Below are 27550 nucleotides of genomic sequence, written 5' to 3' on the forward strand. Positions count from 1 at the left end.
TCAAAACCATAACCTGGTGGAGGATTCATGAATACCTCTTCATGTAGATCGCCATTTAGGAAAGCGTTCTTCACGTCCAACTGATATAGCTCCCATGAGAAGTTTGCTGCTAATGACAATAGAACCCAGATTGTGTTGAGCTTTGCAACTGGAGCAAAAGTCTCTTTATAGTCAATCCTTTCCTTTTGAGTAAACCCCTTTGCCACTAGTCTAGCCTTGTATCTTTCAATGGACCCGTTCTCCCTATTCTTCATAGTGAACACCACTTGCATCCCATAGTGCTCTTCCCTTCTGGTAGATCCACTAATTCCCAAGTCCTGGCTTGCATCCCACAGTGCTCTTCCCTTCTGGTAGATCCACTATGAGTCAGATTATGCTTTGGCATAATCGTTTGGGTTGTTTGTCTTTTTCTTCCTTGAGTTTCTTGTTTCCAAAGCTTTTTGAGTCTATTAATTTATCAAGTCTGGAGTGTGAAGGTTGTCAACTTGGAAAACATTGTAGACATTCCTTTAAAGCTAGTAATAAAATATGTTCATTTCCTTTTGATGTTATTCATTCTAATGTGTGGGGACCTTATCATGTTCTTTCTATATGTTATTATCAATATTTTCTCTTATTTATGGATGATTATTCTCGACATTCTTGGATTTACTTAATGAGATCCCGATATGAGGTACCATCCTTGGAAAGGCAATTTCATTAGATGGTGCTAACACAGTTTTGAATACAAATAAAGGTGTTCAAATCAGATAATGCTAGGGAATATTTTGAAAAACACATTGATTCGTATCTGTTAGAATATGGTGTTGTCCATCAGAGCAGTTGTTCCTACAACAGCAGAATGGTGTTGCAAAGAGGAAGAACAGACACATTGTTGAAATTGCAAGAAGCATGATGATCACATCTACAGTTCCAATTCGGTTTTGGGGTGATGCAGTTCTCACAGCTGTCTTTTTGATTAAGAGGGTGCCCTCCTGTATACTTGGATTCAACACCCCATTCAGTCTCCTTTTTCCTGAGGGGGAGATGTTCCATATTCCTCTCAAGGTGTTTGGGTGTGTTTGCTTTGCACATATTCTTGGTCCTCATCTTTCAAAACTTGATCCAAAGGCAAAGAAGTGTATCTTCCTTGGATATACAGAAAATCAAGAAGGGTACTGCTGCTATGATTTAGTCTCTAGGAGTCGGTATGTTACTATGGATGTCACATTTTTTGAGTCCACATCTTTCTTCTCTAAGAATCATTCTTAGGGGGAGTGTTTTGGGGAAGTGAATGAGCAGTCTATCCCTCTTCCAGATCCAGTTCCTGTGTCTGATCCTCCTATGTCACCTACCTTACCACCTCCCTTGTGTCTTGCTTCTTAGCGTTACTCACGACAGAGACTGCATAGGAAGGTTGATTCCACTGCAACAAAACTTACATCACTTCCTGTCGGTTCCTTGGAGACTCCAGATTCAGCTGACACAAGTTCGGGTATTCCTCTTGATCCCTTTACTGTTTCAGTTCCCATTGTTTCTACTAATCCCATTACAGATAATCTGGACCTTCCTATTGCTCTCAGAAAAGGGAAGAGAAAGTGTTTGCTCATTGTATTTCACAATATCTATCCTACAGTGGACTTTCTCCTTCCTACTGTGCTTTCCTTTCCTCTCTTGACTCTGTGTCTATACCCAAGGGTGTCAGTGAGGCTCTCTCCAAACCTAAGTGGAAGACAACTATGCAGAATGAGATGGAAGCCTTAATTAAGAATCAGATATGGGAGATTGTGGATCTACTAGAGGGCAAGGAAACTGTTGGTTGTAGATGGGTTTACACAGTCAAATATAAGGCAGATGAGAGTATAGAAAGGTATAAGGCCAGACTTGTTGCAAAAGGGTACACACAGACCTATGGTGTTGATTACTTAGAGACCTTTGCACCAGTTGCAAAGATGACTTCTATTTGGATACTTCTTTCTCTTGTTGCGACATACTCTTGGCCCCTGTTTCAACTTGATGTGAAGAATGCTTTTCTAAATGGAGATCTATAAGAGGAAGTGTATATGGATCTACTTGTTGGTTTCTATAGTGATGCTGAAAAGGGAAAGGTATGCAAACTTAAGAAGTCACTTTATGGTTTAAAGCAGTCTCCTAGAGCATGGTTTGACAGGTTCAAGAAGGCCTTGGTTGCTTTTGGCGACACTCAGACTCAATCTAACCATACCTTGTTTGTGAAGCAGAGGGGACCCTTGGTGTCAGTCCTAAATGTTTATGTTGATGATATTGTTGTCACAAGAAATTACCTAAGTGAGATTGATAGTTTGAAGAAGAATCTACACAGAGAATTTGAAATTAAGGATCTTGGAGAGCTTAGGTACTTATTAGGCATTGAAGTTGCAAGATCAAAACACGAAATTTTTATTTCTCAGAGGAACTATGTTTTGGATCTTCTACAAGAAACAAGGAAGCTTGGAACAAAGGCAATCAATACTCCTATTGATCAAAATCACAAAATTAATGCATCAAAAGATGAGCTGGTAAAAGACATTGGGAGATATCAGAGACTTGTGGAGCGGCTGCTATATTTGTGTATGACAAAACTAGACATCTCCTATGCAATGAGTGTGTAAGTCAATACATGCATGCTCTATGAGTCCAGCATTGGGAGACTATTGACAGGATTCTTGCTTATTTGAAGGGACACCCGGGCAGAGGCATATTGTTTGCTGATCATGGACAGTTGAAGCTAGAGGCTTATACAGATGCTGATTGGGCAGGATGCCTTGACGACAACAGATTTACTTCATGAGTTTACACCTGTGTTGGGGGTAATCTAGTCTTGTGGAAAAGTAAGAAACAGATAGTGGTGGCAAGATCAAGTGCAGAAGCTGAATATAGGGCCATGGCACATAGAGTTTCAGAATTTCTCTGGATCCATTTCTTGTTAGGAGAGATTGGTGTAAAGGCAGAAAAACCTATGATGTCGTATTGTGATAATCAGGAAGCAATTAACATTGCCCATAACCCAATTCAGCATGACCGGAAAAAGAACATTAAAGTAGATAAACACTTCATCAGAGAAAGGGTGACTTCTAGGGAAGTTTGTCTCCCACACATTTCTTCTGATTTGCAGCTTGCTGATGTTCTCACAAAAGGTGTTGCAAGGAACAAGCTGGAGCATGATCTATGCAAATTGGGAATGTATGACACTTACTCCCAACTTGAGGGGGAGTCTTAAGTTGGGCCAATTTCTAGTTATTGGGCCCAGTTGTTTATTTCTTATTTTTAAGTTGTTAAGTTAGGAAGTTATTGGGCTTTAGGCCCATTAGTTTATGTCTTTTAAGTTGTGACTATTCAGCTACTTAAGTAGCCGCCCTACTAAGGGCATTCTTGCAATCTCTTATTCTTTTAAGTTGAGTATATAATACAAAGAGGGGTTGGCGGCCAGAACTAATTCAATTCTAGTTGACATTCCACTCCTTTTCTTCTCTACTGCTGAAACTCTTCATCTTCTTCTTCTTTCTCTTCACAAGGAATTTATCTAAAACTGCAATCTGTGATTTCTACTAATCAAAGTATTAGAGAACAGGTTTTTGTTGGTTCTTTTCTTCCCAATCCCCCTCCCCCAATCTGTCAAATATAGTGTATATTTTCTATTTTAGTTTAGTGGAATTTCAGATGAGCCTTATAATTGGCCAATCTCAGAAATGGTGGGAGAAGGGACTTGAACCCAACATGAAGAAAATTACTTCCATAAAAGATCTTGTCATTTCATTATTGACCACTGGAGACAAAGTTTTTATTGTGGATTTTTTTCTCTCTCCAGGCTGTCTAGGATGCAAAGCTCTCCACCCAAATGTATGTTCTCTACCAAATTTTACTAGGGAACTTTTCTAACAAGAAAAGAACAAGTATTGTCATTTTTATTTGTTTTGTTTCATTTTTCTATTTTTTCAACAAATATGCCAATTTTCAGAGATAAAACCAAATATACAGTTCCTTTAGGTGAATTACAAGGGCAGAAATCAATGTATTATAGCCTTAACATACTTGTTCTTCCATTTTTCCATTTCTATAGAGGAGCCCATGGTTGGCTTTGCAATTTCAGTTGCATAAGTGCCACTATGAATTATTTTGTCCCTTCCATTTTATTTTCTCTTTAACTGTATATATTTCCGAAAAAGACCAAGGCTCTTTTTCCCCCCTCAACCAAAGTGAAGCCACTTTCCATTCTTTTTTTTGTTTTTTTGTTTTTGCATGTTCTCATTTGATTCCTATTCTCCAAGTAGAAGAGCAGAGCAAGCCCAGTGGTGGGCATATCAGTGGTGCTGTAGTGGTCCTTTCAATGATTTTATGGATGATTGAAGCCATTAAAATTAATAGATGTTCTTCAATGTGATCATTACTAGAAAGCTAACAGACAAGGGCAATTTTATCAGAAAATAAACCTTATTTATAATTTAAGTAAGTTTACAATTGTTTTTACTGAAGATTTGCCCAATTTACAAGGAAACAAAAGCTTTCAAGTACATAGGCCATCCAGTTTCTTTTTTCACTGCAGAAATTACAGCTTTTCCCAAAATAAGGTTGGTCTATTAGCCCCTGTTTTTCTCAAGGATTAAAATATCGCTACGATACACCCGATACGGGGCGTATTGTATCAGTATCGAACTGCACCGATACGGGATATGCTACGACTGTAGGTGTATCCTGCCATTCGTTCGTATCGGTCCAATACATCACCGTATTGGCGTGTATCGCACAATATCAGAAGATACACGCTGATACAGAAGTGTATCCATCATCGTTTCGATTAATGGCACAGCGTCCAACAATAAAAAAACGGGAGTGGCATGACTTAAACCCACGTCAGTCAACGCACGTGGCACGCCTAATGCCCAAGTGCGCTTTAACCACAAAGCCATTTCTTATTTCGTGTTAGTAAGTGTAATAAAATAATTTTAGTTAAACTTAATGTTTACATGCAAACAAAAACCAACATACATTTATTTTCAAAAACTTCAACTATAAATTAAAAAGAACACTATTCAAAATTAGTATTTTATAAATAAATGGAATAAATAATTCATAAAATCCATATATATATATCAAAAATGAATTTTAATTTTAAAAATTTATACAAATAAAATATCCATAATAGAATAATTATTTTAATACTTAAATTTTATAAATTTGCATATGGTATATATCTTAAATTTTTATAAATTATTAATTAATATTTTAATTTGCATTAAATAACAATGTATTTATTATTTACAAAAATAAAATTAATGTTTACAAAGTATTTGAAAATACAGTATAAATTGAATCTATCAAATCCATTAATCTACATTTTATATAAAAATAATTTTTAACTTCGAAATTTTATAAAAATAAAATATTAATAATAGAATAATTATTTTAGTAATTAAAATTTATGAATTTTCATATGATATGTATTTTCAAAATTTTAATAGATTTGATATATTTTAAATTAAGATTAGATATTTTTATAAATTATTAATTGATATTTTAATTTAAATTTTATAATAACATATTTATTATTTACAAAAATATAAATATTATTTATCAAACATTTAAGAATTAATTTTTAAGTTGAATTTTTTGTTAATGTTAAAAAATAAAAACAAAAAATAGAAAAAATGATATGATAATTCAAATATATTAGTTGCATATGCTTTATGCTTTACACTTTAATAGATAATAAAATAATATTGGCTTTTTGTATATATTAATTTGTAAAAATCTATATAATATTTTCCTTGGACTCTTGATTGATGCATTATTTATAAAATTGTATAATATATACATGTCCTACTATATTAATTATAATATATTTCTTCATATGTATATATATATATGTATGTATATATATATGTATGTATGTATATATCATTTAAATATACAATTCCTATGTATTTATATTTTATTTATAGTTGTTTTGACATTAAACTTACTGCTATTAATATATTTATGGAGTAAGTGTGCATTTTCTTAGCGTTTCCATATTTTTCTGTTCGTATCCATGCGCTTCCCAAGCATATCTGTATTTGTATCTGTATCCAAGTTGTCCGATACCAATACTTTAATCCTTGGTTTTACTGAAGCATCTGCCATTCCATTTGTTGTTCTTCTTACCATTCAAACTTTGTACTAACCTTTCTTGCAAGATGATCAATCTCCTTTAATCCAAATCTGTATTTCCAGGGTGCTGACTGTATATTGTTTGCCCAAGAAATCACCAAAAGGACATCTCCTTCCACTTCCAAATCTTTAACTTCTAGTTGTGAGGCTTTTCTTAAACCTTGTAGTAGGGCCATAATTTCATCTAGAACTAAGTCTCCAAAGCCTACTGGTCTTGAGAAGAGAGCCTTTACTTACTCCTTGATGGTTTCTAATAATTCCCCCTATGCCTGCCCTTCCCAGATTGCCAAAAGAGCTACCATCAAAATTTAACTTCAGCTTATTTACCTTTGGTGGTTTCTAATCCATCCTCACTATTTCTTTATGTATGTTTGTCTGTACCGCTTCAGTCCAATTCCATAATATATCATTTGCAGAAACATCTAGAAAGAGGTCCAATGTGCTGATCTAACTTTAATAGATTCAATCACTTCCTCATTGGATCTTATATTTTCATTGAAGATTCGATTATTTATTTCCTCCTAAATAGTCTAGAGCAAGGATGTCCTTGTTGTCTTCAACAAACATCTTCCCCTTTTTTCTATTGCCTCAAGAAGTTGGGGTTGAATAAACTAACCACATCTTGCAGGGGCTCCCATTTGCAACCAAAGAGAGAACATAAAAGGTACCAAATGCAAAACACAAAAGAGTAGGAGATTAGTAAATGAGGAAGGATCTCACCACAAGCCTTGCAAAGGATACATACATGAGGAGAGAGGCACTGCCCGAGTTAGTGAGTAGGTTGAAAATTGAATCACTTGAAAAAAGGCCATTTGGGGAAGGAAGTCAAATCCTGTCATCTAGAGACTTTTGGTCCAAAATACCTTTTCCAATAAAGAAAGTAGTAGGATAACTGAATCGTACTTATTATCCTCAAAAACCCCTTTTGAAGCCAAAATCCCAATTTAAACCAGATGTTGAAGGCACCTCAAATCTAGAAACAAGTTTTGGCCTGAGGTTTGATAAAGAAAAGAGTCCAAGGAATTCTATGTTAAGGGGGGTATCCCCAATCCCAATTTAAACCAGATGTTGAAGGCACCCCAAATCTAGAAGCAAGTTTTGCCCTGAGGTTTGATAAAGAAAAGAGTCCAAGGAATTCTGTGTTAAGGGGGGTATCCCCAATCCAAAGGTCCTTCCAAAATAAGACTCAATGTACACACCCCACATCATGTTAGACAATGTATGCCCTTAGCTCCAATCAGATTGATGTATTGGTGCATTTATTGTAAATGACTAATAATACATAATTGATTCATGTTATTTTGATATGTTTCTGTGTAATACCCTTAAACTAGACACTTATGAGACTCGTGTTAGTTTAGAATATTCACAGCCATTGGATAGATCTGGAGGGATTTATCCTGCCAAGGCTAACACTGGTGTGCCACCAAGTGGGTTGGAGTGGCTTGTCTCAGCTACCAGGGTGAGACCTGAGGTACATGCAGTGTGGGTTTGCTTGAAACCCTGAACCGGACCAAATTCCAGTATTGCCCTGGACCTTGGAAATAGATGGGAAAAACTGGAATGTTACACTTGACCCCTAGACTCCATTATGGTACTGCACTAGGTGTTGGATTGGGTTGTCTTTGTTATGCCAATTAGTGAGATCCTTACAAGGGGTCAAAACCTGGGTATGTTGGGGCAGTTCGAGAATTCACCTAGGTGGGTGATCATAGTGACAGGATCAGCCCCTTTGTCGGACAAAGTGAATGATCGGGAAATGCACTCTCTTTGATGGAAACCTAAACTGCCGGCAGTTGATTTCAAATTGTTGAGATCTGTTTTTGCAAAATATATTTATATAGAGATATACATATATATTATGGTTTCACAAAATGTTTGCAAAATGTTTTAATTCCTGGGATCCATGTGAGTAGAGAGTGCAGCACTGTACCTTGCAGCCGAGGGAGAGGTCCTCTCTTGTCGGGCAGTGTTGGATCATTATGGGCTGAGAGGTTAAGTGTAAGACCATTGAGGGTTATACCTGATGGGCTAATCTTGCATTTTCCCATAGTCCTTGGGCCTTCATAAGATGGCTGAACCCAAGCACCATTTAGTGTAAATGTTGGGCTCATTAAGAGCCCATGGTGATGGACTTAGGGGTTCACTGTGTCCTACAGTGAATTCGGCCAGGCCTTGTAACTAAGGTTGGGCTAAACCCTTGTGGTTGATGTGTAGATCAATGATAGGGTCCCATGCCATACAAAGAGAGCCAAGCTAGCCAGCATTAAAAGGAAGTGAGCCCAAAAGCTTAATGGGCCTAAAGCCCATTTCGAACTGGGTTAATTGGATTAATTATTTAGGGGCAAATCTGGATATGGATCAGCAGATGAGGATAAGAGGATAACTGTTATCCACTTAAAGGGTTCAGATCCAAATAGAGATTTGGATCAAGGAACTTCTAATTTGATTAGGAGTTGCTGATCTTGATTTGTAGATAAGATAAGGGATTATCATTATCACTTAAAGAGTTCTGATCCAAATAAAGATTTGGATCGAGAAACTCATAATCAAATTAGGAGATTATCTCTTTAAGGGTTAGCAGGGTGGACCTAAAAAGGGTTACACAGTTTGACTGTTTCTGCCTCCAGTTTTCTCACTCAGCTCTTGCCGCCTTACCCTATTCGATCTCCATTTCTTGGAACTGATCAAGATTTGATCTTGATATTGTTTTTTACTAGAAGAAACAATTCTGAAGTTGTGCTCATTACCCCATTCGATTCTTGCTGAAGAATCAGAGGTTCTTGGTGAAGAACTACCTACTGATCCTGCCTCATCCTAAGTTGTGTCATCTTCAATGGAGGGAGGATTTAGTACTCTCTTTGGGCGTGAACACCACCAAGTTCCCAATACCTAGTCCTCCTTGTTCATTTGATTTACATACTTGCTCCCATTTGACCAAACAAGCTTTCTTTCCATCTCCTGGTTCCCACAATAAATCCCTCATCATTTTTTCTAGTTGTCTTGCTATTTTCACTTTGATCCTAAAGGTCAAAAAAAAGTTGTTGGATAAGGTGGCTAGGGTAGACTTTATCAAAGTAACTCTCCCTCCCATAGAGATATAGATCCTTTTCCACATTGCTAACTTCCTAGTGAATCTTTCCACTATTGGTTTCTAGAAGCTATATGCTCCCGGTTACCCCCTACGGGATACCTAGATGCTCCAAGGGCCAATTTTTCTCCTCACAATCCAGGTGGTTTTGCCCACAAGAGGATATCTTATAGCTATCATTAAGACCAACCACATGACTCTTTCCCCAATTTACTTTTAACTTTGAGATCCTTTGGAGACTATCAATTAAGGCTTTTAAATTCCTTAGGCTGGTCTCAGTACAATCTTCACAAAAGATGATTATGTCATCTGCAAACTGCATGTGAGTCACCACCACCTAATTTCTACCAATCCTCCACCTTTTGAACTGGTTTTCTAGATCATCTTTAATTATCATCTACTTAGGACCTCAACAACAATAGTGAACAAGGGGGAAATGGGGTCTCCTTGCCTTAGACCTCATTGAGTTGGGAAAAAATCCCTAGCCACTCCATTGATTAGAACCTAGAAATTAGCCAAACTAATATAACCTTTGATCCACTTCCTCCATTTCTCACACATACCGATTTTTCCAACAAATCCAAGAGGAAGGACTAATCCACCAAATCTAGTTTGCAATTTAGTCCTACCCCTCCTTGCTTTTGATTTTTTGCTACACTCATTAGCCACTAGGATTTGGTCATTTATTTGTCTCCATTCTACAAAAGCTCCTTGATTTTGGGAAATTACTAGATGTAGAATAGTTTTAAACCTCTATGCCAGGACTTTGGTAATGATATTGTAGAGACTACTACCCAAAAGGCTTATAGGCCTAAAGTCCTTCAGAGCCTTGGCCTCCTTTTTAGGCATTAAGGCTAGGAAAGTTGCATTCCTGATGAGATTTCTCAACAATGTTGATACAAGGTCATTGAAAAACCATCAGGTCTTGGTACTTTAGATCTTTCCATTGAGAAAATTACATCATGAACCTCCTCATAAATCTTTCCATTGAAAAACTGCATCATGACTTCCCAACAGACAAGTTCATTTTGGTGTCTTCAAAGTCTCTTCTATTGGAAAACTAATGGAAGGGAGTCATGTGCACCCTTTCTCAAAACATTAAAGGAGGTTTTTGTTAGAGTTAAGACATAGGGGAGGTTTATAGGATTGCTAGAAAAACTAAGGGAGGTTTTATAATTTCCCTTTTATTTCTCATTGGAAATACATTCTTGATATTAGGGGTGCGAGGGAGGCTTTCTTGTTCCAAAACTTCTAATGTACAAAACACAATTTCTAATTTTAGAGATAATATTTAAAGCATCCTAAACACATAAATTTAAGATGTGACATGCACATCTAATATGAAATAATTTATCATTTAAACATGGTTTTAATTGGGATTCTAAAATATTTATTGTTGAATCATTATTACTAGCATTATCAAAACTAATAGAAAAAAATTATTTTCAATTCTATAATTATGTAAAGTATTTAAAATACTTGCAACAATTGTTGGGCCATAAATGTAACTTATATTATATTTTGAGGTCCAAATATCATAAAGTACTTGCAACTCTAGATGTAAGATTTGATAAAATTGAAATTAAATTTTGTTTATATTAATAAAAATAAATAAAACATCTGATCTAATAGTATTTCTAGAAACATTTTTAAATTGTGGATTTAAAGAATGTCGTAAAAAACTTTCAAGCTTAGTATCTTCAGCTAATAAAAATGGTTGTTCAGCATGTACGATATACTTTGCTAACTCTTGCCTCTTTTTTTTTTTTTGAAAATATTTAACGACTCTTAATGGAAGAGCATATGCTTGTGACCTCATTTTTTCTTGAGAATAATATTTAATGACCCACACCCAATTTGTGCTTGTGATGTTTCTTTCCCTTCTTCTTCACTTTTCTCATGGGAGAACATGTATGACCAAGTGGCTAGTACCACCCTTGCTACTATATAGTCACTCCTACATTTACGGCAAATGGCTCTTTTTCCTTTCCCCTCAACTTCTTCTACTAAATATTTTCCAAATCAGACTAGCCAACTTACTTCCCTTCTTTTTCTTTCTTCTAGTAGCAGTACAAGGGGTGGGAACTCCAATAGCATTAGTAGCATCCATACCAGTGTTGACACTTTCATACTACGACTGAACATCATCGACATTGAACATGTTAGGGAATTGGTTTCAGGAGGAGTTGGCCATTTTTTTTAATTCTAAAAAATAAAAATTAATTTAATTGCAACTTACCCAAATTTCTGGTTTGGAATCTCAACTTGATTTCAAATGTTGAAGCCTCCATGCCTCCCAAATTGCTAAACTTGAGATACTTGAGCAAGCCTTCTTGTTGAAATTTGAATAAAGTTAAGAATTGGAGAGTAGAGATAGAGTGTGAGAGTGTGTATAAGAGAGTATGAGAATTGGTGTGATGAGAATGGTGGAGGATAGGGGTATTTATAGGAATTAAAAATAATTTAATTACAAAAAATACCCTAAAAATTAGTCATTTTTAGTTGTTGGGAAGGGTATTTTGGTCATTATAATGCCATTAATCACTTTACTCAATGCCCCCCTAAACTGGTTATATAACTGTTAGGGGGAATTGTTGTCATTTTTTCTCTCCCCAAAGCCAAAATACATAAATACCCCCTTATATAGCTGTTAGGGGGGAGGGGTATTTCTATAACCCCCCCCTGGCCCAAAAAAAAGCAAAAACTAGCTGTTGGGGGGGGGGTCCCTAACATGGACTTGGACTTGTAGATGCTTGCCTCGAGGGGCTTGATTGGGGGTTCGGGGGTGGATCCCTTATTCCAATCACTAGGTTCAAAAAAGAACAAAAAGCAGGTCACCACATGGATAAGAGACAAAAGCAGGCCAAAAAGCTGGTTGGGAGGAATATAGAGGGAGAAGAAGATCTCGCAAAAATTCTTCAAGGTTTAGAAAGATACGGAACCACTTCCCATGACTCCCAAAACGTAAATCGAAAACTCCATTAAACATGCTAAACAAGGCTCAACATCAAATCTGGAATTTCTACAAATTTTCACATAAAGAAACCATAACAAATCATAGAAGCTTCAAACAGCTGCAAGATTTCATACCAAAAAACTTATAAAATCAGGAGAAAACAAACCAAAAGATTTAGAGACTTTCATCGTCACCTGTACAGACTACTGATGTCATCTGGCAGTAGTCTGACATTGGCAGGTCATCCTTCAGGAGAAGATCAGTAGAAGATCTTCCCAAGAGCCTCTAGCCACTCTGATACCAAGCTGTCAACCTTAGGGTTTGTTGATAGAGTGAAGGAGAAGAAGAGAAGAGATAAGAGTCTTACAAATGAAGTGTGTATGTTACTGTTCACACACTCAAACTTGGTATTTATGTTATGAGGAAAAATTACAAAAAAAAAAAAAACGTTGCTTGGGTGCCCAAATACAAAAGGATAAGAAAAGACCATAACATCTTTGAGTAATCACTCTCAACATAAGGAAAGGCTAATAGACTACAAAGATGAGTTGAGAAGCTTTGTTGTTGATGCAGATGGCAATGAAGGGGGTCCACCACTGGTTACCTTCCTGTATTATCTTTCTTTTTTTTATTGTAAAATTTTTATTTTACTACCGAAAAACAAAATCATCGAAGTACAAAAACAAATTCCTTTAATACCTGAGAAGAATTCTACCACATAAAATTAACCCTATTTGTTGTTTCATGACTTTCACATCAAAGAAAATTGGTTCGCATATATTATTAAGCTCTTCACATAACCCCAATATATTAGACTTCAATTGTCTTATCTCCCTACTCTAGAGTAAAAAATGACTGAAACAACTAATAAATACAAATAACATTACTACTCTTAGAGTACATTTCACATGATCCAATATCTGCTTCGCAGTAGTACTAAGAACATCCAACTGCTATAGGTTTTTGGTTCCATAGGATTCCACAAGTTTTAATTTACACATCTTGTACCTAATCAGCATAAGCAGAGCTTCCAGGTTCTGGTTTCTCAGTCAAATATTAGCTCTTCTTTTCCTTTTTCCATAATCACTTCCTTTTAACTTGATAAAAGTTATTTGAATAGGTAAAAAATCAGAAAACAGCAGGGCCATGGACTTAAAATCCATTTCCAATCACAAGTTCCACTCAAATAATCACAAGGACAAACACAAGAACCTGGTATCCTATACTCACAAATGTTAGGTAACCAAAAGTAACATCAAATTCACTATTTCAACATGTAAACACCACTCACTAGTCTGTTCAAGTGGAGTTGTGTATTCCAAAGACTCGTAAACAACACCATTAATGATCATAGGTCATATAACTGATTGTAGAATTTATTGAACAACAGTCGTGCAAATCACTGACTGCATATTCACCTATTTCTAGTCACACAGCATTTTTTCACATTTCCTGCTTGACCCTTCTTTATATTTGAAAGGGTATTTAATATATTAGCCTATCATCACATCACTAAGTGATAATAAGAAAAACACATGGAGAAATAGTGAGAAACAACCAGATTAATAAAACCAGATCACTAAATCACACATCAATATCCCAAAAGTCTGAAAGAAAAGAACATGGAGTAAATGGTCAATGAACGAATCACTATTTCTTCTCCGATACCATGAACATGCTGATCATAAAAGAAAGGAGAAAGAAGGGAGAAGTGATCACATTTAGAGAGAAAGAACTGCTTGATGAAGAGAGGAAATAAGTGATCACATGGAGTAGATGGTCCATGAACGAATCACTATTTCTTCTCCGATAGCATGAACATGCTGATCATAAAAGAAAGGAGAAAGAAGGGAGAAGTGACCACATTTAGAGAGAAAGAACTGCTTGATGAAGAGAGGAAATTAGTAAATTCTCCCAATCAACTAGGCTCCCATACAAATTATTACTTCATTATGGCAGAAAAAGCATCTATTAAGTATAAAACTGAAATGGAAACATGTTCCCTGTCTAACTGTTGAACCCCAGGACAGATAATAGAGAGAAATTAATGGTACATTGGAGTCTGGATCACCTGCCAACAAAACACATTCTAACCCTCTACCAACTTGATCTCACACCACACATCTCATTCATGGTGGCTCCAACTTTTGTGGTGGGTCCCAATCTCTTGGTGAGATGTGTGGTGTTAGATCAAGTTGGTAGAGGGCTGGAGCGTGTTTTGTTGACAGAATATCCCAACTCGGTACATTGGCCTATACTCCCAACAAGTTTTTGAGACAGAATCTTAGATTTCCAACCAAATTGGTCAGCCTTACAACTCTGCAGGGTGCTAGATATCCAACTAATCACAATCAGGAGAACCTACTTAGAAAGACAGTTTAAGACCCTGTGAAGGAGGGACGGAATCTCTACTGAAGCTGAACACTCTCCAGTAGGACTGAGCTGTCCATGGTTTGCATCAGTGTTTTAAAACGCAAGGGGCAAAAAAGCACAAAGGGCATTTTGTGCCCAAGATGCAAGGCACAAGGGGAGGCATGCACCTTTTTGAAGCAAGACACAATTTAAAATAATAATAAAAAATGCAAAATAATGTAAAAAATCAAAATAAAATAAGAAAAATTAAAACAATATTAATTAAAAATAGAAGTTTTAATTTTAAACTAAATATTTTACAAATATTATTATCTCAGATTAAAATACAGAACCATAACATATAAAACATATTCAAAGTGAAAATGCAAACAACAAAATCAAATATATCATGTAAAACATATTCAAGTTTGTCGAATTTACAGCTTCTTTATTTCTTCGTGAATTGCACTATTTCAAATAGGTAATATGATGCTAAACATATTTTATTCCTAATTTTACGAGGCGACCCAGCCACTGTGCTTCAGAAAACAAAAAAGCACAAGAATTAACAAAGGCGCAAGCCTGAGATGAGGTGCAAAGTGCACCAGGCACACTAGGTGTGCGCCTTTTCAAAGGGGCTCGCCTGTTCACCTAGGTGTGCCTTTTAGATCACTGGTTTGCCTCTCTTTCACTGCTGAAGGCTGCATGGATCATTTCACTCAAAATTACACCCATTAACCTTCTGTGTATTCCAAATATTTCACAGTTGCAAGTAAAATAGGAGAATTGATGAGGTGCACCAGCACTAGGATCTGTCAATGTAGGATAATGTTGGATCAGCTATCTGATTGAAGTATTTTCACTTGGAACATCCAGCTGTTTCTAGAGGTTATCATCATCTTCAACCGGTGAGAGATAGAATAGATGGGGTTGCTCTTTCCCATAAGATTCACAACTTTGTTACCTTGTAACAATTTTCTTCTCTTATTTTTATAAAATGATATTCAAGGATGATTAAATATTTGAATGCTTCTTTAGTTCTATGAGTTAATTGGATTTCTTGGTCATTTGAAGTCAATGTTTCAGTTGCATTCTCAAACAAGAACTTGAATTCATTATAATTCTATGAACTGTGGACAGAAAAACTTGTCCCTAGGGCCACAGGACCTGTAAAGCCCTCTGGGTCTCCATAACTTGCCACCGATCTCATAAGTAAGATCTGTACCACCATATAATTGGTTCTGCCAAGATGTACCGAGTTGAAAATCAGCTTAAGATTTGGTTAGAATTTCATAAATTCATGCTTATTTTTGGCATGGACCCTCTATTAAATGAGGCCCATCAGATGGTAAGCTTTCATCCTCTGAGTACATGTTGGCAATTCTTGATGTTTAACAGACTTCAGTTCCTCAACTATGAGTCTTGTCTCCCAACCCAAGACAACACCACCCCTTATGAACTACCCTCTCTTATATCTTGTTTCATGTACATTACGGTTGCAGGTGTGGACAGTCAAACTGAGAAGGATGCCAGCGCCAATGGTGATAATGTCAATGCAAGAATGCAGTCAAAGACAAACTGACTCCAATTTAGAGATTTTGATGTCACAAATGCATGACATCTCCTTCATGCTTGGGATCAACCTTTCAAATGTATAAAAAGGTTGATGGTTTTGATTCAGTTTTGTGCGATTAAACTCGGTTATCTATTTTTAACAGTTCTTATGCAATTTATACAGTCATCTATAAAGGCATCACCATCTGTGATTGAATGGCAATACAAGGTATTTCCCTGGTTCCACTGTTACTGATTTCTGCATCATGTTAGAAAATATGGTAAGAATCAGGAAAGGTAGGCAGTAGGCAGTAGGCCTGTCCTAGGCCGGTCTTTTTCGTTTTGCGGGAGATGGGAGCCTGAGTTAGTGTTGTGGTTTGGCAGAGGCTACTAGCGTATACACCTTGTATACCTTTTTTTTTTCTGTTTTTTCAATAAAGCATGCCTTACAATTTTCAAAAAAAAAAAAGTTTATATACCCCTTCTGGACAGTGAAGTACTATTGATGATTTCCAAATGATCAAAGATTCTGTAGAATTCCAGAGTGGGACTACTCGAAGTGTCATTTTGTGCTGTTAAAGTAGATGATGGTTGTTAGAAATTTTGATAGTGGGAATGGCAGGCCCACCGTCATGTATGAACCTCCTGGATAGTGAATCGTTATCTAATGTTTCTACAGAGAATTGAATTTCGGAACTTTAGTGATACAGGGCAATCAGGGTAGGAAACAGTTGTGCAACCAAGAACAATGCTAGCCATACTGAATGCCGTCTACACCGTATATCTGGTAAATCATGTACATTGTCGTTTTAATTTTTCAAGACTAGCCCTAACAATGTAGTTGCTCCATGAACCATGATGATGTTTAAAGCACCTGCATTCAACATCGATTGTTTCAACATTCGAAAGCCTAACTGTATTTTGAGCCTCTGTTCTCTGTCTGAATTCGTGTTTTTTTTTCTTTTTTTTTTTTTTTTTTTTGTAAGAAGAATTTGTGGTTCTAGACCTCGTTTAGATGCATTATGAATCTGTCTTTTCTAACATATTTTACTTCTTATCTGAGCTATAATTTTATGCTTCTTAAAACTTTGGTTATGTTTGCATAACCCCTTGCTTTTGTGTTTTAAGGAGCACAAAAGAATGATGCGTCGTGCTTTTACGGTCGTAAACGTTGTTTTCAATACAAGCTTTTGAAATTAAAAGCATTAATAAGTTTTTTGTTACACCTTGTTGCTTTACCATATGTCACATGATAAATTCTACATGTCAACTTGTTATTTGATGAAATTTATAATATAAAATGTTACATGTGAAGATGTTTTGAAAATAAAACAATGGAAATCAGCTCTAAATACGTTGTTGAACAAATATACATTCAAATATCAAAGACAAATGGTACCTTCCATCTCTCTAACTTGCAAATTTTGATCTCACCGGAGTCTGGTTTCTTAGACGGGTCTCCACTTGACTCAAAGGCTCTAAGGAGATGGAAAACGGATTGAAAATGAGCACTTGACCAATTGGTGACTCTATAAATCTTGAGGCAATCAAAAGGTCCACCCATAAATGACCTTGAAGCCTCTAAACGTTTCAATTCTCTAACAGCCCAATGAATGCAATAACATGACCAAACTACGTGAGAATGTGATTAGTCTTACAATCTCCCACTTGGTCGTTGTTATTTTATGAGAAAGTTTTTATAGGGCCAAAGCAAGGGAGTCAATAATCTTGGTTTTAATGACTGCATTAAATACTTGAGCATGAAAGGACCCTTGCTAATTTAATGCAAGCAAATCCATTTTCATATCAAAATATTTACTAAATCACCATCCCCAAGTCACAAGGTACAAACTGGGTATAATAGAATGAGCTCACAACAAACCATAATGGTATATGTTATCTTCAGGATGATGAAGGACAATTAGTAGTGATCAACTACCTGAATCAAATGTGCACATATAATATCTGAAATACGATGAAGTTACAAATTGGCAAAACAAGCTCTCACTAGTTAAATAGATTCATTTACATCATAGACTCCCATATCACTAATATGTTGTTTGAATATGTTAATAGGAAGTTCTTTAGTCATAGGATCTGCTAAATTGTTTTCTGAGGCAACATAAGATATAGTTATTGATCCATCATACATCTTTTCACGAACAAAATGATATTGGATGTTGATATGTTAGCTCTTGAGTGATGTCGTGTGCCTTTTGAAAGTGCAATTGTAGCGTATTTATCACAATAAAACTGTAAGGGTCTGAATACAGAGTCAATGATGAGCAATTCTCTCAAAAGGCTTCTCAACAAGATGGCATGCCTTATAGTCTCACAACAGGAGATGTATTCTGCCTCCATGGTAGATAGAGCCATGCATGTTTGCTTTTGACTCTTCCAGCCGTCATGAAAACATACCCAGAAGTAGATTTTTCTAGAATCTGAACATCCCTTGTAATTAGAGTCAGCATATCCAATCACCTCCAGATTTTCAACTTGGCCATATACAAGCATATAGTGCTTAGTTCGTTTAAGGTATCTTATTACCTTTTTAGCTATTTTCCAATGTTTCCATATTGGATTGCTTTGATATCTTCCCAGTATTCCTACTACAAAACTCAAGTAAAGTCTAGTGCAAATCATGGCATACATTAGGCTCCCAACTACATATGCATAAGGGATGTTGATCTTTTACCGCTCCATATCATTCTTAGGGCAATGATCAAAATTTAAAATATCCCCTTTGACAAATGGAGACTCTCCAGAAGAACAAGAGTCCATGCCAAATTTCTTCAACATCTTTTTTATGTAGGATTCTTGTGAAAGGCCTAGAAGTCTCAATTTTCTATTTCGATATATTTTAATTGCCAAAACATAGGATACTTCACCAAGATCTTTCATGTCAAATGAGGTAGATAAAAATTGCTTAGTTTCCAACAACATTGTCTTATCATTTCCTACTAAAAGAATGTTATCAACATATAAAATCAAAAATGCAATTCTACTCCCACTGACCTTCACATAGATACAATTATCTAAGATGTTCTCTTTGATGTACCACTGTCTCGAATCTTGTTTAAGTCCATAAATGGACATTTTTAATCTGCCGAAACTACAAAAGTCATAAAAATGAAAAGAACTACCTTCTAAATTGTGATCTATTGGTCAGGTCAAACGGTTCAATGGTTTAACTAGTGGAGTTACTAGGTTGTTGATTGAGTCAACATTTTTTACAAGTAAAGGCCATGGCTTCAAAACTTGGTTGACGATTGAATAGTTTGACCAACCAATCAACCAAGAGTCAAAAAAATATTGATCAACGTACTTGTAACTCTACAGGCCATATTAATGCATAATTGAGTTTTATCAAAAGAAAAAAAAAATAAGTAAAATCTTGATAAGATTTGTTATATTATAGTCATATTAGAAAAAGTGGTTCAATTAATATCTATATGCGACCTTAATATAGATAGTTATAGGTTGGGTTATAATTAGGGGTGGCCATGAGCTGAGCTCCTTACGAGCTATTCGAGCTCAACTCAACTTGGTTTAAACTGAGCTCGAGCCTGATAAATAGGCTCATTTGCTAGTCGAGTCGAGCTCGAGCCTAGTAAAGCTTGGCTCGTGAGGCTCGCAAGCCTAATCGAGCCTAGTATAATAAATAAATATTTTTTATTATATACATACATGTACATATAAATATAATAAATAATTTGTATTATATATATAATAATATTTCTATTTTTTATGTATAGTAAAAAAAATTTATAATTCTTAATTTTTTGTATGTAAAATAAAAAAATATTTTTATATGTATATTTTTATTTTTTTCAGAAAAATCTTGGCTTGTGATTGAGCTTGAACCGAACCAAGCTCGAACTTGCGAGCTTTTGAACCAAGACGAGCTCGAGCTCAGGTCTCTAGCTCAAATTGAGCTTGAGCCTAACACTATTTCTGCGAGTAGAGCTCGAATAGCTAAGTATTTGGCTCGGCTCGGCTCGAATCCACCCCTAATTATAATAAAATGGACTAGATGTATCCTATTTATTCATACATTTGGATCTAAACTTAATTTGTTAAGGCAGTAAGACTTGGAGCTTTTAAAATGGATCAAATTTAATATAATTTGAAATCAAATCTGGTTCATTTATGTTAGATTCATATATTCGTTTAGCCATAGAATTACATTGCATTAGGGATTTATAAACTTATTTTTTTCCTTATATAGTATATATTTTTTATATTGTATTATAATTTTATGCCAATTTTATTAGATCTATTGATAGGTAATCCTTACTTACCCCCACCTAACAAGTTTTAACTTCACCATACATTTGGGAACAATGGCACAATGTGGGAATTGATGCTAATACAAGGGAGAGGTATGGTGTCAAAGTGGGGGGTTTTGGAAGTTTTAAATTGTTGTGGGCGTAAGGTAAAGTTAAAATTTGTTAATTGGGTTTCAGCCATATTTTCCCTTTATTGATATTTTAGAGTCCATTTGGTTTGCAATTGAAATCTGAATAGAAATAGTCTAGGCCTATAACTTATTTGGTTCAAACAAGAATTAAAATTGGAATTGGAATCAGCTAGAATGGGATCTAGTTCTCAAAGAATGGGAAAAAAATAGCCATTCCTTAAAATAAAGGAATGTCATTCTGCCATGCACGAATGGAAATGATATTCCGGTTCTGTCCAACCAATTAACAGTTGGAATCCGAATGACCATTCAGATTCTAATTCCAAACCCTATTCCTACGAACCAAACAGACCCTTAATTGAACCCGAAATCCTGATATATAAATAAATAAAATTCAAATCTGTATCAAAATATATTATCAACTTATATTTCTTGAATTTCGAATTCAGATCACTCATCATATTTCTGGGTTCGATTCGAATGCAACCCATCTGAATTCGATCATTTACCTTCTCAGTTCTGATGATAAGGGTTTCTCTGTTGGTAACTAGTGGAAGTTTCACCCATTTTCAGTATTCCTCTTTTTTCCATGGAAAGATAATGACATTATTATATGGTTATTCTTAGTTTCAATCAAATTAATGATCAACCACAGCCATGTTATACATGAGACATTCAACAGCCATTCTTTTGTCTCGTAGTGCCATGCATTTGATCACCCACGTTCCCTGCTGGTTCATTATTATTGTTCACAGCTCTGTCTGAAAACCACAAGAAGCCTATCTGATGAATCTCTCACTAAAAACAGACACGTGTGGAGCCCACCCCCATTCCTTAAGATGCTTGGTTCCTTTTGCACAGTTCACTTGCATGGGGTGCATGAATATTGGAAAGAGAGAGACGTACGAGGGAGTGGGTATTTCATGTGCTCATAAAGAGGGAGCATGTGATCTGCTCATTTCATTATTAATATTATAATCTCTTTACCTATCTTTTCAGGAAATTTGTGCCATCTCCTTTTGTTCTTCACATATTTCATTATCATATCATGTACTTCAGTTTCATGCAATAAAAGAAAAAAAAATAAGGAATACCCAAAAAAATTCTTTTTTGGTACTTTATGATTAACTAAAATACCCTTAATATTCCAAAACAAAAGAAAACAGTTAAGATTAATACAATTTAACACAACAAAGATTATTTAAAAAGAAGAGAAATTACTTTGTTGAAGGAAAAATGAATTGCCACAGATGTTTTCTGATATTGTAAACTGAAATTCCATCTTAATAATAATCTTTTAAAAGGTTCCAAGTTCATCACCAAAAGAATCTTCCACAGACAATAAAATAAGGTCATGATTTGGGCAGTCTTATTTTTTGTTCAGTCTCACAAGTAAAAGGACAAATAACTTCTCTTGTAACACTAAATTTTATCATAATGAAGTGGCATAGCTTCTGCCCTCTCAAGGGAACAGGCCCTTCTACAAAAAAATGGGGTTGTGCCCAAATCATCACTCTATAATGTGTAACTGTGACAACATTTATTAATATGATACATAACTTGAAAAGGATTGCTGTGACAAGTGTAGATGGCAGAAGGGCTTGGACCCTTTCTGTGTGCCTCTCATGTTTTCTGTGGGTCTCAAATTTTTTATATAATTTACTGTTTATTAATTTCATTACATTTTTTTATAGATAAAGAAACTATATTATAACACAGTAAATTGTCCACTACCAAATGTGCAAATTGATTAACATAGTAGGTTTTTGGCATCGATGTTGTTGCTTTATAGATGTTTTTTAAGGATATGGTGCTGTATGTATGAGGGTTTGTTACACTGTTTTCTCAGAAAATGGCTCTGCTTTTTGTTTGGCATTGTCTGTCACATAGGCTGTTTTTCGAGAAAACAGTACTGGTTTTGTTTGTCTCTACTCCTATATAATCGTTTGCAGCATTGGTCTACATTATCCAATGCCCATGATGATGCCACACCATTGCACCGCTGGTTGTAAAAGACTGTTTTTTTTGAGAAAACATTGAATTTGGCATTTCATACCACACTTCCGGATTTCTAGCACGTGGTCTAGAGCAACGTTTTTATTTTTCTAGAAAAACGATGCCAAATAAGAGGCCATTTTCTGAATCACCGCCTTTTCTAACGTGGCACCAATGTGATGCTATTTTCACAAAAAACAGCATCAATGCCAAACACCGCCATATCAATTAATCCATACGGGCTTCCTAAGATCCATTGCGTTGATTTTCTTTTGAATTCATACATTTTATGATACATATGCAAAGTTTTTATCAAAATCCACCAAACCTTATCAAGTCCCATGGCACATTTGAATTACACCGAAGTATACTAGAGGTTTCACTTATGGACCAAGCATCATGCCTATGTGAAAAAATCCGAATCTTATGGTTTTTGTTGAGGGAGTTTAACGCTTTCCATGTTTTCATAAGTGTTTCACTTTCCATTTCCTTAAACCACCTTTATGAATTTATTAACACCCTACCTTGTTACCTCTTTTCTTTTTAGCATTGTAAATGGATCGGAATATGATGGAGCAAATTCGAATTCAATCCGATTATTGGATTTGAATTCAAATCTTAAGGGATTAATATTGGATTCAGACTTCAATTTTTTAAAATACAAAAAAAAAAATTAAAAGTTAATTATTTTTAACTTTACAAAATTTAATTGGATTTGAAGACCTAAATTTTGAATTTAAATCTTAACAGATTTGGATCGGAATCAGATTTAATCTAACTCCGCTTTAGATTTTAAAAACACACAAAAATATCATTTACTTTTCAACTTTCTGAAATCTAATTGAATTTGAAGACCTCACATTTGAATTCAAATCCTAACATACTTGGATTGAATTTGGATTTAATCCAACTCCGCTTTAATTTTTCTTTTTAAATATACAAAAAAAAAGTTTTTCATCAATGATTGACTTTTTTATTTCCTTAAAGTGCCCTTCTGAATTTGTTAATGCCCCACTTTGTTATCTCTTATCTCTTAAGGTAATAAATGGATTGGATGTAGATCGGGTCCAGCAAAATCTGAATTGATCCTATTATTAGATTCGTCTTGGCTACGTTTGGCTATGTTTGCTTGTGGTGTAAATCAGTATCGATGTAAAATTCCACCGCCTATTTGTTTTTGTCAACGTTTGTTTGTGGTGTAAATCAATATCAATGTAAAACTCCACTTCCATTTCAGATTTATCAGCGTTTGGATGGAGTTGAGTTTTACATCTTAAATCAATGTAAAGCTCCATTTGGAGTAAAGTTTTACATTAACAATCATGTTTTTTAAAGCACAACAGTTCATAACTTTTAAACCATTGGTGTTGAACTACATCGATGGAGTTTTACATCACAAACAAATGCAACCATTGGATTTGAAGACCTATAATTCAAATTCAAATCCTAACTAGTTGAGATTGGATTTACTTCAATTTTTAAAATACAAAAAAAAGCTAATTACTTTTCAACTTTTATATGTGATAAATTAATGCAAATGTAACATATTAAATTTATTATATATATAAATTCATATGTCTATCTACTATATAAATTCATATATATTATAATATATACAAATATATTTTTATATAATTTTAAACATAACTATATAAATTTTATATATTAATATAATCAGATTCACATTTTAATCGGATTGGATGGAGTCAAATCCAAAATTGATCCAATTACATAAATACAACATCCAAATCCAAGATAAATGGATGATGGATTGGGCTATGCATCTAAATTTCTGTAAATCAATTAGATTTGAAGAACTTGCATTCGAATTGGATTCAAGTTTATCCAAGTCCACTTCAATTTTTAAAATACAAAAAAAAAAATTAAATTAATGACTTTTCAACTTTCTGAAATCTGACTGGATTGGAATAACTCAAATTTGATTGAAATTAGAATTCAACTACATTTTGAACTTTAACAATTTGTGATTGATTATTGATTGAGTGCTTAATAATCAATCTACTAATCTTTTCCATGTTTTCTTTTAATGAAGAAAAAATAAATTTGTTTAATTTTTTTACATGACAAGTTGGTCAAACTTAGAATGCATACAATATTTATATGTTTTTAACGCTATATACACATGCAAAGCACATGCCCTCCCGCTAGTTTAACAAAAAACAACAGAATGGATCTTGGCAATTAAAGATCGAATGGTGCTTAAAAGGTGTAAGCATCGCCAAGAACCACAACATTTGTCCCATGGTTATTTTTAGCTTTAGTAAGGCCTTAAAAATGGCAAAAAGTTCAGTTGTTCACGACGAAAAACTGATTCATCATTGGGAACATGTAGTCCACTTATCACCAAAGAAATCAATAAGTTGGGCAAGCACCAAATAGAACCATAAGAAATTTGAGAAAGTGAGAATTCCTTTTTGGAAAGTTATTTACTTGCATAAATGCACACACTCCGGTAACTATTTCCCAAGTAACACTTACTCGGGTAAGTACATTCTTTTATTTCCTAGGTAAATAAGACAATGACCGTTTTAGCCATAAAAACCATTATTAAAAGGGGCAACTTTGTCCCATTCAAGTATTGACAACTTTACCCACTTGAGAGATGGGTATCACTTTTCTCCTAGGTAAGTGATACCTAGGGCTGTTCACAGGTCGGGTTGGGTCGGTTTATTGAGATTTTTCCAACCGACCTGACCTGGTTAGATTACCTAAAAACCGAAACCGACCCTATGTTAAGCAAAACCGACCTGGTCGGTTTGAGTTGGGTTGGGTCAGTTTCGTCTCTAAGTTCAACCATGCTTGAGAGTCAAATTGTATTAGAGATTGTACTTGAGTTGAGAGGTTAAGGGGGCGGACCAAGTTAGAATAGATGTTATCAAGAAAATAGAAAGTCAAACTGTATTAGAGAAAGAAGACTGAAATTTGTATATTTCAAGAAACCTTCTAATCTAAGTAAAAAAGGACACCTAATTATAATTGTAATTGGTTACCTATTTGGTGTAAAAGACCATAGAAACTAGGATCCTTTGATTCTTTTCTTTAAAATTTTCCAAAAAAATTCATTGTCTAGTTGTCTTACAATATTTGCCATTAATTTCATTCCTAACTAGAAGACTAGAAATTAAGTTAGGTTGTAATTAGGATAGAGACAACTTAGTTAAGTAGGAACTAAGTAGGTTGTAAATACTAACTAGGAACTAAATACTAACTACTAAGTCGGTTTGGTTCGGATCGGTTTCGGTTTTCACACATGAAAACCAAAACCAACCCGAATCATTGGTTTATAATTTTTTACAACCCGAAACCGACCGGTATTGAAGAAAACCCGGCCAACTCAGGTTGGGTCGGTCCGGATTGGTCGGTTTGGTCGGGTTGGGTCTTCTTATGAACAGCCCTAGTGATACCTAGGGAAAATAATTTTTCCGTGAACATCACATACATTTGAAAAAAGAACATGAACATCTTGGTCAATGGGAACCAAAATCCCATTAACCAACTTTTCCCCCTCTCAAAATCCAAAAAGTGAATGGGCCCTAATAATAATATTAGAATGAATATTTAAACTATAAGGCTGAGAGTTACTAGGATGATTCCCTAGTGGGCAAACCAAGTTAGAGAATATTCACATGATGTAGGATTCAATCAATGGAGACTATTTTATTATCGAAACAAGTTTTTTTTTTTTTTCATTTCAAGCATACCAAATGTAATAAACTGCAAAAGCAATACAAGATAAGACAAACATAATGGTAGGTTTATTAGGAAGATTAGAAAAAAAAATAAAAAAATAGAAACAATTAAACAAAGGATCCTAAAAGATGACATGAGAGAAGAACCGCTATGGAGAGGCAAAAAGTGACAGAAACAAAAGAGCAAGATCCAAAAAAGTGAGAAAGAGATTCACTTTCAAGTCCATTGAATGAACAAACCTAGCGCTCATTATCAAATAAGGAAGCCGATTTAGTCTTAACAAGCAAAAATTAATCATTAAGAACATGCCACATGAATAATCTTAACAAGCAAAAATCCATCATTTCAAGATGATGAACATGATCATTTACACCTACGATGGCCTATGTGCATCGTCCATAGCCATTTGAAGCCTCGGCGAATGGATTACATTTTGTGGTCAGCTACGATAGGCAGTGGTGACTCACCTCATCATGGTAGCCATGTCACTATCTTAAAGGTCTCATTCCTAATACATGACTACAGGCAAGCTCAAAAAGGGTCATAGTCAAAATGTACCAGATGAAAATTTTAAGGAAAAAGGGAATCCTTATCCCAGAAGATCCTCACTATACACGTGGTAAAACCCTAGTAAAGTTTACCTATTAAAGACCAAAGGATCATGATCTACCTTCCTAACGAAAAAAGTCCTTATTTGTATGCTTCTCATTATAGTTATGATGGATTCTCTATAAAAAGGGGAGACTCAAAGGCCCACACACGAAATCAATCTTAAGAATCTCTACCTTCTAGCTTCCCAACCAGTCCATCTACTCAACCTTCTATTCATCCTAGGACCACTTCATCAGAACCCCATAACCTTCAACAACAAGACACCCTCGGCCCCATTTTTTACATTTTTTTGGTATTTTCTGCATTTTTTTCAATTGTTTGGTATTTTCTGCTATTTTCTGTAATTTCTTGGTATTTTTCTGCATTTTTTGGTATTTTCTACATCTTCTATAATTTCTTCTATTTTTCTGCATTTCTGCAATTTTTGGTTTTTTTGTAATTTTCTGGTATTTTCTGCATTTTCTACTTTTGTTTTTGCAATTTCTACTATTTTTCTACATTTCTGCAATTTTTTTAGTATTTTCTATAATTTTTTGGTATTTTTCTGCAACTTTCTGGTATTTTTCTGCATTTTTGGTATGTTTTGTATTTTTCCATTGTTTTAATTTCAAGTAGATCTGTTAATAGTGAAATGGGTCAAATTGCTCTTTTATAGGCTTTATTGTTGATTTTGTTGAAGTTTACTATGATAAAATTCTTCTCTTTAGTGTCAAAT

At 35.0% G+C, this 27550-nt stretch overlaps 1 protein-coding gene across 5 annotated transcripts in view; it reads left to right on the forward strand.

Moving 5' to 3' along the window:
* LOC148843826 (uncharacterized) overlaps positions 1–16341 on the forward strand; it is a 34016-nt gene extending 17675 nt beyond the window's left edge. For all 5 annotated transcript variants that reach the window (XR_016103821.1, XR_016103820.1, XM_088959900.1 and 2 more), the window contains one exon: positions 16046–16341. Coding sequence is in view for 3 of the 5 variants with exons in the window: in XM_088959900.1 (XP_088816026.1) it covers positions 16046–16064 (19 nt within the window). In the remaining 2 variants the exon portion in view is untranslated. The remainder of the gene's footprint in view (positions 1–16045) is intronic.
* Positions 16342–27550: the final 11209 nt, after the last annotated feature.

This window comes from Nelumbo lutea, chromosome 8, assembly GCF_056320005.1.
Source record: "Nelumbo lutea isolate HS-2025 chromosome 8, American lotus-T2T, whole genome shotgun sequence".
NCBI classification, from domain to species: domain Eukaryota; kingdom Viridiplantae; phylum Streptophyta; class Magnoliopsida; order Proteales; family Nelumbonaceae; genus Nelumbo; species Nelumbo lutea.